General features: G+C 39.9%; 2 protein-coding genes across 4 annotated transcripts; one reads left to right on the top strand and one right to left on the bottom strand.

Moving 5' to 3' along the window:
- Positions 1–358: 358 nt before the first annotated feature.
- snap29 (synaptosome associated protein 29) lies at positions 359–3,805 on the top strand. 2 transcript variants are annotated; one of them, XM_026344343.1, is made up of 7 exons: positions 359–417; positions 1,173–1,409; positions 1,600–1,793; positions 1,988–2,073; positions 2,159–2,263; positions 2,463–2,661; positions 2,846–3,805. In XM_026344343.1, the coding sequence occupies exons 2-6, from the start codon at positions 1,173–1,175 to the stop codon at positions 2,621–2,623; spliced, it is 783 nt and encodes a 260-aa protein (XP_026200128.1). In that variant the 5' UTR covers positions 359–417; the 3' UTR covers positions 2,624–2,661; positions 2,846–3,805. The 2 variants fall into 2 exon arrangements, with proteins under 2 accessions (XP_026200128.1, XP_026200127.1); XM_026344342.1 differs by having other exon boundaries at positions 2,463–3,805.
- Positions 3,806–6,794: 2,989 nt separating this feature from the next.
- On the bottom strand, positions 6,795–18,272 carry si:dkey-178e17.3 (somatomedin-B and thrombospondin type-1 domain-containing protein). 2 transcript variants are annotated; one of them, XM_026344191.1, is made up of 5 exons: positions 17,782–18,272; positions 11,434–11,619; positions 10,874–10,964; positions 8,625–8,783; positions 6,795–8,284 (listed from the first exon to the last, which is right to left on the bottom strand). In XM_026344191.1, the coding sequence occupies exons 1-5, from the start codon at positions 18,029–18,031 to the stop codon at positions 8,179–8,181; spliced, it is 792 nt and encodes a 263-aa protein (XP_026199976.1). In that variant the 5' UTR covers positions 18,032–18,272; the 3' UTR covers positions 6,795–8,178. The 2 variants fall into 2 exon arrangements, with proteins under 2 accessions (XP_026199976.1, XP_026199977.1); XM_026344192.1 differs by having other exon boundaries at positions 11,434–11,616.
- Positions 18,273–19,075: the final 803 nt, after the last annotated feature.

The raw sequence follows: 19,075 nt of genomic DNA, 5'->3' as shown, positions 1-19,075 counted from the left end.
ATTAAAGTTATTATAGGCTATACTATCACTGCTGATCATTAACGTTCACATATGCAGACCTAAAGAATTTGCACGTTTTTGAGCATTAGTAGGGTAAAACTTGCATAATAAAATATACAATATTTATAGGCTAAAACAATAACACTGTGGATGTTTTCGATATCAGTGATATTTCAATCCAAGTTTTTTTAGTTTTTAGTTTAGTTTTGTTTGTCTACAGAAATGTTCTTTTACAACCATCACATTTAATTATGTATTTTTAATAATTGTTCAGCATCCGCGCATGCGTTGTTGCATGCGCTGTGTTGTTGCGTACGATTGGCCGTTAGGACAGTACGTGCTTGCGTCACAACAGTGATCGGAAGTCGTTTTCAGTCAGCTGAGCAACAACAACGTCCAAAGCTCCGACGGTCAAAGGTTGGTCTGTTAAAATTATGGTATCTTTGATCTTTATAGTGTTATTTAGACATCATCTAGTCTACGGGAAACAAAAACGTCAGTGCTAGCATATCACACTTTTGTCTAGGCTTATGAAAATGATTTTCTTTGGCTAGCGTTAATTGTCAATTCTGGTTTGTTAACGTTACGTAGCCGCGTTTTACCAGATAGTTAGCCAACACCCATAGCTAGCTTTAAAAACATTAAATGTAGCACTTATAAATCATTAATATAGTCCAGAGTCCGGAGTAAACTACGTTAAGTTTGTGGTGAAGGCAGCAAAATAAAGCTAGCGTAAATCCACTTCTATTAAAGTCATATAACGTTACCGTTACTATTTGTCAAATTAGCATGCAAGTTGTTCATCATAGTTTTCCAGCGTCCAATATGATGTCTACAAATCTTGTTTTGTCCAAACAAGAGCCTCACACCCCAAATAAACATTTCCAGAACACTAAGGAAACCAGTAATTAAATTATTTCCTGTAAATAAGAATTTGGAAACAGATGATCAGAGGTTTTTTTTTTTTAAAAGAAACTATTTGAAGTGAAGTTAGTTGATTATCAAAACTAGAACCTATTTTTATTCACCTATTAGCTAGGTTAATTAAATATTTTGTTTTGATATGATCTTAGTTTGACTGAGATGAAGATCACAAGACACGGTTAAAAGCTCTGGAAAGACTTGAAGACCTTGAGATTATTTTGTGAAAACATTTTTGCTCTTCTCCACAGATGGCCTACCCTAAATCCCACAACCCATTTGCAGATGATGACGATGAAGAAGATTTTAAGCCTAAAACTAGGGGGTTTGACGACGACCCAAGCGACAGTGGGATGAGTGAAGCAGAGAGGAAGCAGAGGTACCTTCAGCAGGAAGTGAGGCGTACAGCTCAGTCAGCTGTGGACAGTAGTTACCGCTCCCTTGGCCTCATCTATGAATCAGAGAAGATGGGTGTGGAAACTGCAGAAGTATGTGAGACTATTTACCAAGAAAGAACAGCTTTTGTCTCAGAGAGAGTGATGACTGTGGTTTCTCTTATGCTTACACTCAATTACGTACATTCCTATGTACATCTGTAAATCTGAGTGTGTATTGATCATTGGCTGATTCTATACTCTGCAATAAGTCCATTTCTTTCTCTTGTCTTTGTCTCTGTAGGAGTTGATGCGTCAGGGTGAGGTACTGAAGAGGACAGACAAGATGTTAGACAACATGGATCAGGACCTAAAGACCAGCCAAAGACACATTACTGGTATAAAGAGTGTGTGGGGCGGCCTTGTCAATTACTTCAAGGGCAAGCCAGAGACAAAACCACCACCTGAGCAGCCAAATGCCTACCAGGCCAACGAAAGGTATGATTCAGTTCTTTATTATAGTAAACAGATTAAGGTGAAATTTTGATTTTGTATTGCATTTTTACATCATCACTTTCTACTATATCAACAGTTATTTGCCCTTTTTTGATTTTTAACTACCGTACTTGTCACTGACTGACCATTAACAGAATGGCCAAACAATGCTTATCTGATAGTTTATGTTTTTTCAGATTACAAAATGCTTTATCCAGCAGCAGAGGACACGAAGATAAGTACCAAGCCAGTCACCCTAACCTAAGAAAGCTGGAGACAGGAGGTAAGTGTTTGGCATAGTACCTCAGCATGGCATACTGTAACTATACAAAAAACTGTCTGCTACAGTTTTTATATTTGTGTTACAGGATTTGGATCTGCTGCATCAGTAGATGACAGCTCATCTAGACAGAATGGATATCCTCAGAACAGATACCTTAGGGAGGCTCACCAGACCTTAGACAACAATTTAGGTAAAAAGCTATTTTATTTTACTTGCTTTGGTTTTGCTATTTCATCATGATACGTTTTCTGCAGTGCACAACGAAGGCACAACCCAAACCCTAACCCCAACCCAAAATAAATACTAAAACAAGTTCCTTTAGGTATTCATTGACTCTCCACTGTTTAACATTTACTGATTTTTTTTTTTTTTTTTTGTCAATGACCTAGATGAGATGTCTGATGGGCTTAGCAGACTGAAAAACATTGGACTCGGTCTCCAGGCTGAGATTGAGGACCAGGACGACTCTGTTGATTCTCTGCTGAACAAAGTTGACAAGATGGATGTCAAGATCCGCAACACAAATCAACAGATTAAAAACCTCAAATAAAACAAACACTTGAACTCACAGTACATAGTGAAAGACAAGTAAATATCCTCACACTTGACTTCCGTTTTGGCCTTTTGTCAGATGAACTTGTTCTTTAGTTTGATTATATATGGGTTGGACCATGTGTGGTTAACTGGCAGATGAACAAGTGAAAGCATTTTTATCCGCAATATTTTCTTCTTGAATGTCAGAAAAGTAATTGCTCATTAATTTCTGTTTCAGATTTGTCCAAAAATGTACGTTTGCCTACTTCCTCCCACCACAGTCTTTTATACTGACGTGTTGGCATACAGAATTTTGACTTACCTACCCTTGCATATCTCTTTTGGAGAAAACCCATCTTCGCTACAAACAGAAGACTCTATTCCATGTGCGTAATGGATTGTCTGTCCAGGTAAAATTGATGTTGTTTTTTTATCAAACATCACTGCATTGTACTTACATCTGAATTAAGTCACTTTCTGTTGGTTTGGGTGATTTTTTTGTTTGTTTGTTTGTTTTTTGGGGGGGGGGGGGTCAGTGTTTCTTGATCAACAAAAATGGCTGTTAGTTCCATGTCATTCAGGCAAAACAGAGTAGTAGTTGAGGCAAATTTATCTATGTTCTTCACTTCACTAAATAGACAGAAATATGACATATGTCAGAAACTGGAATGTGTATTTATCTACTCGTACAATATGTCAGTGTAATTCAGATTCCTGGACCTCATTCCACATAAGTACAGAAACACTATTAAGTCTGTCTCATGTTGCTTTTGCCTTAAATGTAAGATCTATTTACAGAAGACGAGCTTTTAATTCTTTGCCATGATTTTGTCTCTACTTCGCTCACTTTTCAGAACGCTTCAGTAGGAATTCATCTATTTTGTTTTTTTTTAAAGTTATGTTCATCTTCTTGCTTGCACTGCTTTTTCTGACTGTTTATATTGAGTTATATCATTGAAAGCTAAATGTGATTGAATTATTGTACAGCATACATAATGTGAACTTTTTAGGTGTGGTCATAAAAACTAGTGACTGAAAGATTATCCTCAAAAATCTTCCCTGTTATAAAAGATAAGTTTGTTTGTTTTTTTTTAATAAATGAGGATTGACAGTCACATGGTTTGATTTTTGTTTTTTCATATTATTTGATGCATTTCAGATTCTACCAAAAAATACATATTAAAATAAAAGCATTTATGAGGAGAGGTGTGGTTGTTTCATTTATGTGCGTCTTTGTTAACAGCAGGAGCAGGAAATAAAAAGCACCACAAGGTGGCGCCACAGTGTCAGGGTGGTTTTTGCATGAAATTGTATAGCAAGGAACCACTTCATTTGTTAATATACTATCTGTTTGATTTATTTCACTGTGTTATAACACATGGACCTGTGTATTTTAACACAGGAAATAAATGGAATAGATGATATTTCAAATAATATAAAACATGTTTTTATTTATGTAGATTAAAAGTAATGTAAATACACTATGTAAGTACACTTGTAATTGAAAGTACCCTACCCTATACACTATTACTCTTATAGCTTCTCTTATTAGATGATCAAAACAAACAAAATGATTAAATAACTATTAATAATTATTACAATAATTTTTTTACCATTAAGGATGTGTATATTATCCTTACGTTTTACTGTTATTGCAATACACAGAAAACCCTTAATAATAATCCTTATTTTGACTTGAAATGATATATGATGCTGAAAAAAAGACATTAGTTATACACTTCTGTCATTATGATCATTGTTGGGTATGTGAGTGTTTACTGACTGTTGTGTACCAGCTGTGTTGCTGTGAGTATCTCAGGCCATCATGTCAAAAAGTCCATTCATTATCATTCCTCTGTGTTGGACCAGCTGCTTCTACAGAGTCAAAAAGCAGCCATTAGGATGACTTGCTAATTACAGTCCACACTACCCAAAAACATATACACACCAATAGCGCAATGCAGAGGGGAAAATGGGGGTACCAGCTTCCAAGGGACTCAAACGGAAGGTGCTTGAATTCCTGGAGTGAAACATTTTTGAGATACCTCAAGCATGTACAGATTTGTAAACATAGTATGTTTGTATGTAATTTATTGCATGGATCATAACTTAGTTTATTGTTATATTAGTATTTCCTACAATTACTAAAACAAAGTTGTTCTCCTTAAAGATAAATTAAATTAATGACTATTGGTTACAACATGTTCCTCACCAAAAAAACAGTCTCTATCTGTGATGAGTCTAATAACTGATCAAGAAATGAAAGCATTGGGTTGTGTTGAAGTTGTGGATGACTGTGATCTGTGTCTAAGGCAGATCACTTCTAGCTACACACTTGCACAATAATAAAAAAGCTGTGACTCTTGCTGTAGCACGTGGTGCAACAGGTAATGCAATGGGACACACAAAAAAACAAAACCAAATACGTACAAACTGTCTCACTAGACCCTCAAAATAACCAAGACTCTACACTAATGTTACAACACACTTGCAATCCAAACCAGTAACAAGAACTTAACATAGGACTCCCAGAGAGTGTACAAGTCATCAAACTGCCAATTGCCCAAAAAGAGAATAACAAGTTAATTAAGGACTTGTATAGCAGACGTTTTTTAACAGAAATAGCTTATTTACTCATTGTTTTACTCTCTGGTATCTCCAAATTGTAAACTGGAACACAACTGGCTCTTGGATGAGTGTCTTGGCAGAATAACCACATCTTACTCAATGCTGCCACCATGTGACCAAAGATTGTAATGACATGTGAATATCTGGTGTAACATTTAAGATTTTTTTGTGTATATTATGTAATAAATTTATTTAAAAGAACATTGTTAGATTCACAAATTGACTAAAAACATCTGTTCACTAAGTGTGTTATGAAAGTTAATTTGCTGGCTTCCAAAACTTTGTCTGTCATTACATTGTACTTATCAGAGACCAGTGTGATTCAATGAACTAGTCAAACTAGAACTCCAGATAAATCTGCTGAAGAGGGGACCTCAGGTTGAGGTGGCACTGCACATCCACCGACACCACCATTAAACGGAAGTCACCTCCGTGTTCTTTCCCTTCACTCCATCCATGGGGGTCGTGAGGTCTTTGAACAGCTGTCTTGTCAAAAGCAAACAGTGGCCGTGCTGTGACAAAGGCCGTCGGTGCTGGAATGCCCCCCTTTTCAGCGGGCATAATCCCAGAACACACTGCTGTCCGACTCCATCAGGCACTGAGCCAGAGATGGGTCTTCCTGCCCTTTGGAAAGCGGGTTAGCAGCAGAGGCAGGACAGCCAGGGGGGTAAAGCCTGCTTCAGAGGGGATGGCCCGTCGGGCTGACAGCACTCTATTGCCACTGTTGTAGTAAGAGAAAATAAAGAGTTGTGCTGACGGAGGGGTGTTTGGTAGGGAGTTGGGGAGGGAGGACGGCGGAGAAAGGGGGGAAAGTGTGGCTGGGGAGAATAATGGAGGAGTTAAATTTCAAGTGCAAAAAAGTAGCTGGGAGTATGAATCTCTCTCAAAGGACTAATTTGGAAATTAGGAATTTGTTAAATCTTCTCACTGTCAGATGTGCTTGTTATGAATGCCATGATTATTGTACTGTTGTGAGTCTTGATTGAGACTTTATTTGTCCTCTCTTGAGCCTCTTTACCGTCTAGTTTCTACCCCCGCTAGTGTTAAAGGGCTTTCATGTACTGTAAAAGACCTAACAAATAAAAACATATAATAACTGGAAGTCTACGAATGTGGTTTTAATTAGGATTATTTATGGGCTGGAAACTGTCGCCAAAAACGAAGTGTAATAGCTTCACAAACATAGATTTTTATAACCCTTTATGTTTAAACACCCCCATCTCATGTTTACCCGCCCTTAGAATTATAGCATATCCATAATATTTGGAAGTTACATCATATAGACAAACCCCAAATTACAGAAGAATGTAGCTCAAACACATAATTATACACATTAGTTGTCATTTTGCTTTTCGTCATCCCATTTATACCACAAGTAAAAATGTGAAGAATGCAACAAAAATATGTTGGTAGGAACATGTTTGCATTAAGTTACGTAAGCTGCATGTAAACACTGGTCAAACTGAGAGATACACAATACTTGTAAGTGCAGAAGGAAATGTTAAAAATGTCAAAGGCAGTATTTCTTTATCACCAATGAAAACATCCAGAAAAACGTATGACGGAGGAGAAACGACACTGTAGCTGTTTATTTTTCTTTACTAATGGACAGTGTACAGAGTATGCTGTGCTGCACTAATAAAATCATCACTTGTTTTATAATAAATAAACACACAGACAGACACAGACATGAGAGAGAAAGAGAAAGTCACGGCTTTCCAGAGAGGAGAACCCTTTCCTGGTACTACACTTGTCCTCTTCTTAAGCTCTTCTTAAAGTAGTACAGGTGATGACATGCTGAGTTGACTGACACCTGTCTTTACCCTAAAACATTAATGTTGGGTTAATCTGAAGGTTCTTTAATAGAAAATGCCATGTCAGTAGAGACAACGAGAGGAGAAAAACAAGTGCAGGTCAAGGGGCTGTGGGAAGTGCTGGGAGGACATTCTGTTAATTACCAAAATGGGAGTAAGATCATTTAGGTGATAGTTATATTGGATGATACTTTGCTGTAATAAACTCCCTGAACGTAACAGGATTTCTAAGCAAGGAGGGGAGTGAGAGAAAACACAGTTATGAAGCAATTCTGTTGAGGTTTGGACACAGAGGACAGCGAGAACCACAGTGAAATTCTCATAAATGGCTCTTTTTTCCTCTCCAACAATATGACGTCTAAAGAGTTTCAGTTAAACTGGGACTGATGTTTAAACTACTAAAACATCAGTGACTGACTATCAGAAGATAGACAGTAAAGAGGAAAGACAAACCTGAGCACCTGAGAATAAGTACCTGATAGTCAACTTGACTTGCTGGTATACGTATTTTGTTGAACAGAAATATTGATAGGGCCAAAACTTCAAAACACAGATATATTTACTGAAGCATTCTGACAATGGACACTTAGATGAACTAGTTTTGTCATCTCCAATCAGGTGATTTAGGACCCTTTGGATTGGGGCTGAAACTGGGTGCAGCAGCTGCTGTTTGGTGTTTAAACTGTTGGATACAAAACAGTGTAGCTATATAGAGATGTATACATTACACATAAACAATCAAGTAGAAAATGTATAAAGCAAAATAATATATTTATATAAGTATACATTATGCATTAACAAATGCACTTGCATTGATGGAGGTAGATAGCAAAGATTTAGAGGTAAAAAGGCATATAGATGCTTTGGAGGAGAAAAGGTACATAATGTGGCTTTAAAATCTGGAGTTAAATGCAAGAAATTCAGTGTGCTTAGTAATAGTGTATACAGTACAGAGTATGAGGTGAAAGGAAAAAGTGGCAGGATGTTGCTGATCTCCTTGAGTTACCCATCCAGTAATCTGGATTGGAAGGGTCTGGCTTGGCAGGCAGGGCTTGTCCACAGTTAGCAGGAGGTGTTGAGGGAAATCTTGCATTCCCCTCATACAGATGTCTGGAGTCTTCATGTCAGCTCACACAAAGAGCACAGAGTAGGGAGGACACCGGCAGCCCCCAGAAGAAGACTCTCGAACCCAGGAACCGTGGCAGCCTGGGACTGAAGCTGCTGCCCAAAACGTTCTAGGAATAAGAGGACCGTGACTTTCGCTTCGCTCAATCTATTATAGTCTATGGGCTAAATTAGCTGCTTTGTTTTAGCACTAGAGAAAGTCTCCACACATTGATGCCCTGTCAAACTAAGTTGCTAAGTGCAAAACTAACAAATGAGATTGTTAAGATCTTTTGTTTCATTTTTAGTTTGTAGAAAATTAACTAATACAAACTCAAAGTTAGGGAAGAAGCAGCAGCAACCTAACCCTATATGCATTAATCAAGATATATAAAGTGTATCATTAAACATAAATTAGAAGATACATGTCTTTAAAGATATCTTTAGTTTTCCTGTGCTTGTTTGATTTACCTGGTGCTCTCTAGGCCGTCGCCTCCACATCTGTCTGAGTTTGACATGGCATCACTCTGACACTCTGCACAGATCAGCCTCTCTCTCACCAACTGAGCGCTCCACAGTTTGAGTTTACACGCTGCGCTTGCCTGTTTCACCCGCAGGTACACACAGTAACTGCAAGCACAGAGAAAAAGAAAGGCGTGCGTGTCAAAAATATTTCAACACAGTTTGACTTTAAGTTTGATTCTTAGATTTTACAAAAAGGCCTAAAAGTCAAAACCCTGTAGACATAATTCTGTGAGAACTACAAATGGTGGTGGAGCCAAGAGCTCACCATGTAGAAGGCCTACTTTGATATTTGGACTGAGCTTTGGACTCTTCAATCATTCACTACAACATCACCAACATATCCAGATGAAGACTCAAAGACAGCTGCACAGGTCAGATCCAAGCACCCTGACAAAGGCCTCCCTCCTCTTCCCTCCTCTCAAAGCGATCCAACTTGGCATGATTGACGAAAGCTAAATGATGATCCGACCCAGCGAGCTGCGCTTGATCACAGCTACAACCAGACAAAAGACAACCTCCATTTGCTGATTAGAGTCTTTCTCTATTTGAAGGTGATCCAGCAGCGTCACAATCACCTGCAGAATCCTAATATCAACACATCTCAGACTGTGCACTGGAAACAATAACAAAGTCGTGTTGTTCTGATCACTGTGTTCTCTGGAACTATTTTTATTTTGTCTATGATTCAAGCAGCTGAAAACACCATCCCCAGTGGGATGGTTTATCAAAGAATGTTTTCTGGAAAAACTGTAACACTTGCACCACTGGAAAACTATTTTGTGAATATGATGGTGCCCATGAATTAAAAAGAGAGAATGAGCTGAATACGTTTCCCTTAAAGAGGCCTTAAACTTTACTTCAAGTTACACATAAAAAGTTTAGAAATATTGTTGGATTTTCACACTTTTACACTTAAATGTAAAAGAATATGGACTAAAAACACAGAAAACATGTTTCTTGTTCATCTGTTTATTTATTTAGCAGGCAAAACATCAAAAACTGTAAAGATTACCTTTTAAAACACAACTACTATTAGATACTCAATCAGTGTTTTTAATTTTCTGTGTCTTATAATCAATTTTACAACTATTTGATTGATGTATCTATTCTTAAATGGTAACACAGGTCAATTCAACGTCCTTTGATAAACAATCAGTGACAGTGTAGTACAGCCTCCAACAGCAAGAACAGCCTCCAACTATCCCACTTATCATGCAGATCATTTTTGCAGTGATAACTACAATTCCACAGACAACTTTAAACATTATTTGATGTGACAATGTTTTTTTTTTAAGCCAATTTCCATGACAACACCAGCAACTTATCAATGCACCAGATGTCTGTGTGAAATCACCCAATCACCCTGACTCTGTGTCATCCATGAATGGCTCGCATTAATAAATAATGTGCTTCTAATCCCCTGATGCTTAATGTTTCAGTCACAACAAAGGTATCCAATGTCTATTTTAATCAGAGTGAAAGTCTGAGGCCTGTGAGGAAACCAGCCATGATTTATTCCCCGGTCTCTAATTTTTCCACTTCTGAGAACAGCTGCAATCAGCTCAGATCAGAAATGACATCTGTGTAGAAAGGGTTCACCTTTCACATGGATCATGGTTGCCTTATCTGCGAAGGTTACATCATGGTGCTAATATTCAAGGATACTGTTCCTTTTACACAATCAAAGCGATTTCAAAGCTTTCCATGCTGTGGCAACCTTGGCCTTGCTCTGTGTTCTCTAATCTTGATCTCACAGTGACCTTTACCTTTGAAACAACGGACAAACCAAGCAAAAACACACAGTAACAGGAATAAAATCCAGTTTTCAGAAGCTGAAGTGAAGCTTAGAGTTGGAAGCAAAGAGCGAATTGCAAACATCGCAACATTTTCTGGCAAGAAAAAACGTTTGTTATAATTACAGCCACAATTATGAGTTTTTGTGATGACAGAATCAAATATGATTTTGAAATAAGGAGGTGGTAAAAATGGAAATAAGTGCATGGTAATTTTGTCTCCACAAAATCTCACCCTCATTACAGACATATGATGACTCTACAGTCCACAGAAATCAGCTGTAATTACTCCCTCTTTGTATAATCTGTACACGAGAGTCAGTTCCTCAGAGGAAAACACATCGGGCTGCCTAGAGAGCAGTCCTGTGTGTTCATTAGCTCGTTTGACAATAAAGGCTTTACCTGGCCTTCTCTTCCTTCATCAGCATGTGTGGTCGTCTCCAAGGGTCCTTGAAGTTCCTCTTGAATGAATCGGGCAGGATCTTTGCCACCTCTGCAAGTTAGTTTGGGAAATGGAAAGATATAAATGAGAAAAGGCAAGATGATGTCAGACATGTCTGCTGTGTTTACTGAAGAGCATCTTCTCAAATGAGAGAAACGCCTGTTCAAGCAGCAGCTCATTCTATGAGCTTAACTCATAATGACTGAAAATTATGTGGTCGTATTTAATTTTCCTTGGAAACATTATTTTGGAAGAGTGTTTATTGCACTGGTGTTTTATTACTGGCAAAGTGAAGCAACAGTGAAGTGCATAACTGAGGCGTTTGAAATGGTGCAGCTGCCGATAAGACCAGAACAGATGTTTGCCATTAGATGTTAGCAAATGTGTTGCTTACAGTGAAATTGGGACCCCAGAGAATACTGAAACACCAAATTAATATTTAACACAGCTCAGAGCATTAGTGTGTGCGTGCATGAATGCACGTGTACAGAGGGGCAAATGGAAAAGGTCACGTTCTCACCTTTTGCATTGCTGCATATGGCATTGTTTCCAAAGCATCCGCGACGCTGTTTGAGGTCAGGACAAGGTGTGCCTCCGTTTCTGGGGGGAACAGATACTTGGCGACTCCTTTCTTTGCTACCAACTCCACACTGAGATGTGCATGATGACCAGGTACCCCATGCCCCCACCACACAGTCAATGGCTGCTAGGGAAACAGGAAGACACGGGGATCACTTGATGGTTTTTGATAAACAACAGGAGCATGTAAAGACAAAACAATTGAAGGAAAAACGTCAACTATAGTTATAACTTTTGACCTAATCTTTTCTGTGAAAGTGTGAGCTCAAACACACACAGATACTGCACTGACTCACACTGGTGCCAAACGAGTAACTGCATCATTACCATCAACTAATGTCTGAGCAGCCAAACCCCAGGCTCAGGAAGTCTGCGACCCAGGTCATACGTGTGGGGGCCATTTCAATAAGGGTCTAATTCTGCATCCTGTTCTCGTTGAATTACCCCCACCCCACAATTAAACGCACACAAATGCAACACACCACATAAACACAGCAGCAGAAGCAGCAATCAGGCATATCCTTCAGCAGACTGGTTTAGCCAATTACATCAGGCTAAGAGGAAGCTGTATTAGTTAGATGGCTTCTCTGATCAAAGACAGGCATTTAACGGCCTTGTTTTAAGGAGGAAGTGCACACTTGCTAAACACTACACACAACACAGCATTAAGAATGAGAAGTGCTCAAATGCTCAGACACAAATGAAAAAGTGCAGCATATGTTTACACGTTTACACATTATGCATTAATACAAAGAAAACAGGTGCACACATCTTGAAGCGCTGAGATGTTCTTGATGAAATTATAGGGAGGCTGAGGATAAATATACCATAACCGAGTCTAATCCTCTCTCGCCATCTAATCTACCTCTCTGTGTCTTTACAATACACACTCACACCACAGTACAATACTTCAAGTGAATAAGTATGTGTGTGTGTGTGTGTGTGAACAAGAGAAAAAGAGCGAGGGAGAGCTTTTAAGATGCCGCCTGTTCGGTTCATTCCCATGGTCCTGTTGGGGTTTCGGGGGGGGGGGGGGGGGGGCTGTCTCAGTGACACAGCCGATCCACAAAGCCACTGTGGAATCTCTGCATTCCTGCACATTAGTGCTGCCCACCTGACACTCACTTTTCCCAGCTCACCACACACACACACTCACACACACACACACACACATATATATATATACACATCAAAAACAACTTCTCTCAGATAAACCCACCCACTTGGACTTGTTCCAGCCTCACTCATCACCCCCAAACATGCAGACAAACACATTTCCCTGTGTGGAGTGACATGAAGTTTCTTGGAAGACTCACACGCTACAGTCATATCAGCTTCCTTCTCCTGACTCCTCCTTCTCTTATCCTTACGCCTGTGTCCTCGCCTTTCCTTCCCTCCTCGACATCATCTGATGATCTCAGGCGTGGTTTTTATGTTACTGCTTTTCTTTCTCATAGTGGGAAAAACACAATCAAACAGGGCAGCCGAGGTCTTAACGGCAGAGGGTGTGCATAGAAAGAGCTGGTGAATTCCCACACCCAAGGGGGAAAAGAGGTCTCTCTGATCGACACCAACTTACACACAAACAGCACTAAGGTCCCAGTCTGGAAGTCTCGGCCTGTTGACCCCAAGCCGCCAGAGGTCAGAAGGTAATGACCGAGCTGTGAGGGTCCCCAGCTCTGTTTGTGGTGCCAGCAGTGTGACAGTCCCACAACTCACATGACAACCCTGCTGACACAGCCTGACCCACACAGTTATTGTTAAACTTGTTATTTTTTACTAACTGAAAAGACGAAATGAGAAAATAATATAAGCTATGGAATCTGGTAAACTAATGTATTTTAGTGTATGATCCCACATACACGAAGAGGCAGTTTTCACAGGTTCAGTGCACCATTCAGCCAAATTTGAATTTAAACCATATGACAGCTGAGGATTCCTGTGGTTGACAATTAACTATAAATTAAACTATAGTCACATACACATTTAAATGTCAGATTCTTAAAGTGTGACATGTGTAGTGAGGGTGCTTTACACTGTATTTGTACTATTTCGAAATGCAGCCATAGTTAAAAAAAAAAGGGTTGAGAGCAATGGGAATTTGCTTGGACAGATCTTGTGTCAGTATGTCTAATTTCCCTGGCAGTTGGCAGAGCTTCAGACAAACGCCACCAAGCGAATCAAACCAATGAATGTGTATCAACATCAGCACTTTTATCTTCCGACTTGTCGGCCAACCCGCAGTCAGACCTGTTACGGCAGCATAATGGCGTGCTATGTTTCTTTTCAGCATCTCTTTGCTTTTTATTTCACTCTTCCTTAATTCAGCTTCCATTTTAGGGTTTCACAACAAAGGAACCATCAGACCTGCCCGCCCAATTTGCTTTTGCTGCTTGTCCCTTTATCACTTTGTCCTGTATTGTCCCTTCTCCTTTCTCCCCCATCTGTCTCCTCTTTTGGTGCTCCTTTTTACACTCCATCTACCCCCACCTCTTCTCTGATTGGACCCAGATGTCCAGCTGCTCTGGTGGACCACTACACCTCAAAACCTCTATAACCACCCTTCCTCCCATTTAGGCTGCATCAAAAAAGTCTTGTAATGTTTGGCAACACCAGGCAGGACTGTAAGCCCGTTAATAGGGGTGAAGAACACAGGACAGAGCCCTAATAACAAGTTAGCACTTAAATGGTTCCTGTAGACTCTTTGAAACAAGGAGCCAAACAAACCAACTCATTAAAAGGATTTATTGCAAACACAGCTGAGACAGGTCTTCAGTTCAGATTGCAGGACCTGTTGGCTTTGTATGGTCAACACAATATTAAAGCTTCAGGACTATAACAACAGACACGACCAACAAACTCAATATAAAAATTTTGATCACTGGCTATGTCTGTCACCATGCCTGGTGATGAGATATTTCAGTGTGATGTTGGATCAGCCATGATATCATAGGTAGCACTTGTCATATTGGCTGACAACGGTTTTCTGGCCATGAAGAAACCAAATGCAGAACATTTGTAAACGGGAGCACTCGTCACAGTAAGTGATGTTAGAACATATGAGAGGCAAGGAAGAAAGAAAGTGAAGTAGAGTAGTAATAGAAGCAAACTTCATAGTATGGCAACATACAGTGCAACTACGTAGAGGAAAGGAAGAAGAGTGTTTTCAAGAGAGACAGATGGATGATGAGCAATCCTCTGCTGTGTTGGAGGCAGAGGCTACGATAGGTCTTCCTGTTAAAATGAGAACTTCCAGACTCCGCGGTAGCAGAGGAGAGGAGCTGCCCCCTCTATCCTCCAGAGGGTCAGTTTGATCTCTAGATACTATGAAGAGGAATGAGCAATTAGAGACTTTGCTGCAAGGCAGAGATGGAAATTATGTGATGTAAAAGCACTCCTACAACAGGAGGCAACTCCCCACTGGAAGCTCTATCACTATGCATACGGCATCATTTATTTGTGCAATCTAGGAAGTGGTCTGTGATAAGGTGTTGTTTTTCATGTTGACCTGCCTCCTACTATATTTCTGCTTCTATATGCAATTGCCTCAGTGAAGATCTACCCCAAAAGTGTTTCATGTCCTTTAGTGAAGATCCATCATCAACATTTTAGAGCAGCGAGTCTTCTGTCAGGAATAAGCATCAACACATTTTCAAGGCAAGCTTCTAATACATGCATCAGCCTATTTTACTAGGTTGCTCTTAAGTTTGTCATCTCAATAAATGCATGATTTCCTATTTTAAAACCTGTAATATTTTTAAACAACAACAGCCCGGTGGTATGTTAAGCCAGTCCGTTGCAGAAAGATTCTGGACTTTAACCCAAGTTAATGTCAATTAAGTCTGTACAGATTATCATGAGTGAAACAAATAGGCCCAGAAATGCACAGCACACCAAGTGGAGTTAATTTACTTTCTGGGTTGTAGGGAGGATTTTACATTCCACTAAAGTCTTCACTTGTTTTAAGTCGATGCCTCACAGCTCTTAACAGCACAATAAATCTGACTTGTGTCTATTGCTGTGCACAGGAACAGCCTCCACACTGTCTAAACACAACGCACACTTCTGCCAAATACTGTACTTCATTTGACATGGTCTCTTGACATCACTGTATCATACTCTGAAGAGCTTTAAGTGTCAACTGGTGAAACCAAGCTGCTGCACTCTCTGTCTCTCCTCTGATGTCACCTACACCGAGCTCTTCGCCTGGCTACAACTGACACAAGTTAATTACAGACTGTGACAGACAGTACACAGACGGTCTCCTTGATGTGTTACAGAGCTGCATGATCAGGATCAGATACAGTCTGAGTGTACTGTCGGCAAGAAAATATCAGGGTTCTTTAATGGGATAGACTAGAGTAAAGCCACAAGATGTATGCTGTGTTTATACTGTAAACATTCTCAGGTTGCACTATGAGGAAGTCGTAGTGTTTTTGTGAGCATCACCCAGTGGATTCTAAGATCATGGTCAAGTTGACATCACTCTCATTAAAATATTTTTTCTGCAACTGATGGCAGCGACTTTCTGCATCAGTCGTGTCTCTTCATTTACAGTAACCATGTACATCTGAATTAATATTGCTGACCTGTCATACTTCCATCAGATAATAACATGTCTCTGGTCGTTTTTTGTCTGTACTGTGTCACATCAGGGGGACACAAGGTCCACTGAGCCAAAAATTCAGTACACACGTGAGTGAACCAGTGCACATGGCAGCCGTCAGCTGACCCATGAGGGACCAGCTGCTGTTAAACAGTACAGTGATGACTCAACACTGACATGAGGCGCTTTTCTGCGCTTATTCTAGTCAGTTTCACTTTGGCAGACACACTGGATGGTTCAAGTGATCTGAGTCAGCTGGATAAAGAAATGCTGCCTCTACTTTTGACTCTGCAATATTTCTCTCTATACTGTATATGTGGTTAGTTTTAGTATTAAATTAATTAGCCACACCTGTTGGTGTCAATTGAAAAGCACTAACAGAACTTTCTGTACAATATTTCTGCGTGTTTTTGCGTGACAGTGCTAAACTGGTGGCCAGATGTTTCCAAGATTTTACATAAGTCAAAAATGTAGATTAATCATATACAGTATAGCAGTAAGTGTGCGATGTGTGACCACATAACAACAGCACAAAATAAAACCACACGTTGCTTTCTAACATCTCAACTAGTCAAGTTAATTTTATCTAACCCCAAATTAAATTTGTACCAAAGGGGTTGACAACATTTAACAGAAATGTTGAATTCCAACATATCCTAAGTTTTAAGGTAACTGATAAAATGTACAAAACACACACCACTAAAATGACATACTACAGGTAACTATTGATTATCAGCAGTAAACACTGAAGACTAATACAGTTGGTTACTGCTTCCATCATTGTACTTTTCTACCAACTCTAAAGTGACTGAGTCACACCTGCAGGAGGTGCATGTTCACATCACAGCACAGAAACAGTACACAAACAAAAGTTCACTATACACACACTAAATGTACCAAAGCAAAGGGATTGCATCAGTAAGTGTAAGTGCACTTTGACTTTAAGGATTGTTCCTACAGGTGATTGTTAACGCGCACGAGGGGCACATCCTGAGTGTATCTGTACACAGACAACCACTCCTCATGAACTTGAGATGTTTCAACCAGATCTGCCTCCGTTACAGGTCACAGTGTTTCTTCTCTGTCACATCTCAGACACAGCTCCCCTGTAATCCAGACCATGTTTGGCAGTCTGTTCCCATGGTGTCAATTCCCTTATTTGTCCTTATATAGCAGCAGCCGGGACGATGAGGCGAGAAGTTACCCAAACTCACATTTAAGGATTCTGTGAACAATTAACCTTGGTCTCATGAAACAGTTTATTATTTCTTTGTTGAGGAAAACAACACTCCACTCCTCCAAACACTCAATTTCCCACCATACTGAGCAGGTTGTGCAATTTGAAGCTTTGATGTGGTCAAGAGTTAACTCTACAGACTTACAAACAATACATACAGCCTGCTGTTGGAAAATACACCATTCAGACACGAGATGTTCCTCCATGTCCCCTCTACAAATTGTTTCCTCTACTGGTTACTTCAAACAAACAGCCACCGTGAATGCAATAGAGACAGCTACTTGTAGTATGTCTCACTGTCTCCGTGTCACCTCAGTGCCAGTCACCTCTGGTTTAAACTGGACACAATGAACAACAGAGACAGGGCGCAAGTGGAATCCACACAAAATGTCTACAGTGTAAGTATTAACTTTACCAAAACGTGTGTGATGAGAACAACAACTCACCAGATACTTGGCACACATGCTGATAGTCCTCACAGCAGTCTCCGGTTTTCTGACAGTAGGCATCACAGTAGCACACAGTTTTTCTCCTGGTGTACTCTAAACATTCATTATTCCGGCCGGTGCAGCAGTTTGGGCTCTCCCGCTCCCTGCAGCCCGCTTCAGCCTGTGGAACAAAGTCCCCGCAGAAAAAAGCTAAATATCCACAAACGACAAACCTAAGACGCGCTGAGCTCCATCCATGCGCTCCCATGACCGAAACTCTTCTGGAACCCACACTCACACACACTGCGCTGGTGTATGTTTCACTTAAATTGATTTATACTAAGAAGACACCGATGGTATTTACTACATAAAATCCAAGCGCACCATTGTCCTATAAAAGAAGAAGACGAAGTAACTTGTGCATCACACCTACACGAACAACCGATGCGTAAAAGTGGAACCTGTGTGCGCACCAGCTTTGCTCTATTGGTCTGACACCGCCCCTTGGAGCTGCAGTTCTGGAAAGAACGCAAAGTACCAGCCTGTCTCTCTCTCTCCCTCTTTTCTTTCTCTCTTGCTTGCACAATATGTAAAAATGAATGCTACTACAAAATGCACTGGACAAAAATGTGATGCTGCCAAGAAACAAGTGAGATGTAAATCAGGAAGACAAAACAAACTAAAACGGTTCTGACGAAGCCTTATTTGGTGCAACAGCGCAACGTGTCACCAAAGCTGAAGCCAAAAACATTTCAAGGAATCCAAAACACAAAGAAAATAGTGTTTTACGTGTTTTCCTTGACATTGTCTGAAAACAGAACATGAACACATGTAAAACGATGCAGATTAGTTTTAGCTCTAAAACTGTAAATCTAATTCAGCACCACGGACAGCGGTGCAGCCGCTGTTTATGAACTTAATCAACAACTAAACGAGAAGTTTACATGAAAATAAGATTCAGTCTGGAGCCACTGAGGAATGTGCAAAATGATCTCCACCCTGTAAGGCTACGAGCACCCACCCTATTGAGAGAAAGACTGAAGAACAATAACATTACTTACCCTTCACTTGCTCTGAGTGAATGGAGAAACTGGGAAATGGGGGTTACTGTAAAACCTCATTGGGAGGAGAAAGACGTCAGAGAATCATCAATACTGTCAGCTGTAGACAGATTGAAACAGTTAATTGGAAAATTATTCTTTCAAAATGCTTTGCATTGGTCTACATTGGACTGTGTAAGCAAAAATATATATGTCTATACTATGTTTGTTGCATTAATCTACTATGAGGACTTGCTGGTCTTGTTGTTGTG

This window comes from Anabas testudineus, chromosome 9, assembly GCF_900324465.2.
Source record: "Anabas testudineus chromosome 9, fAnaTes1.2, whole genome shotgun sequence".
Classification (NCBI taxonomy): Eukaryota; Metazoa; Chordata; class Actinopteri; order Anabantiformes; family Anabantidae; genus Anabas; species Anabas testudineus.
This window is presented reverse-complemented; position numbering and strand designations above follow the sequence as displayed.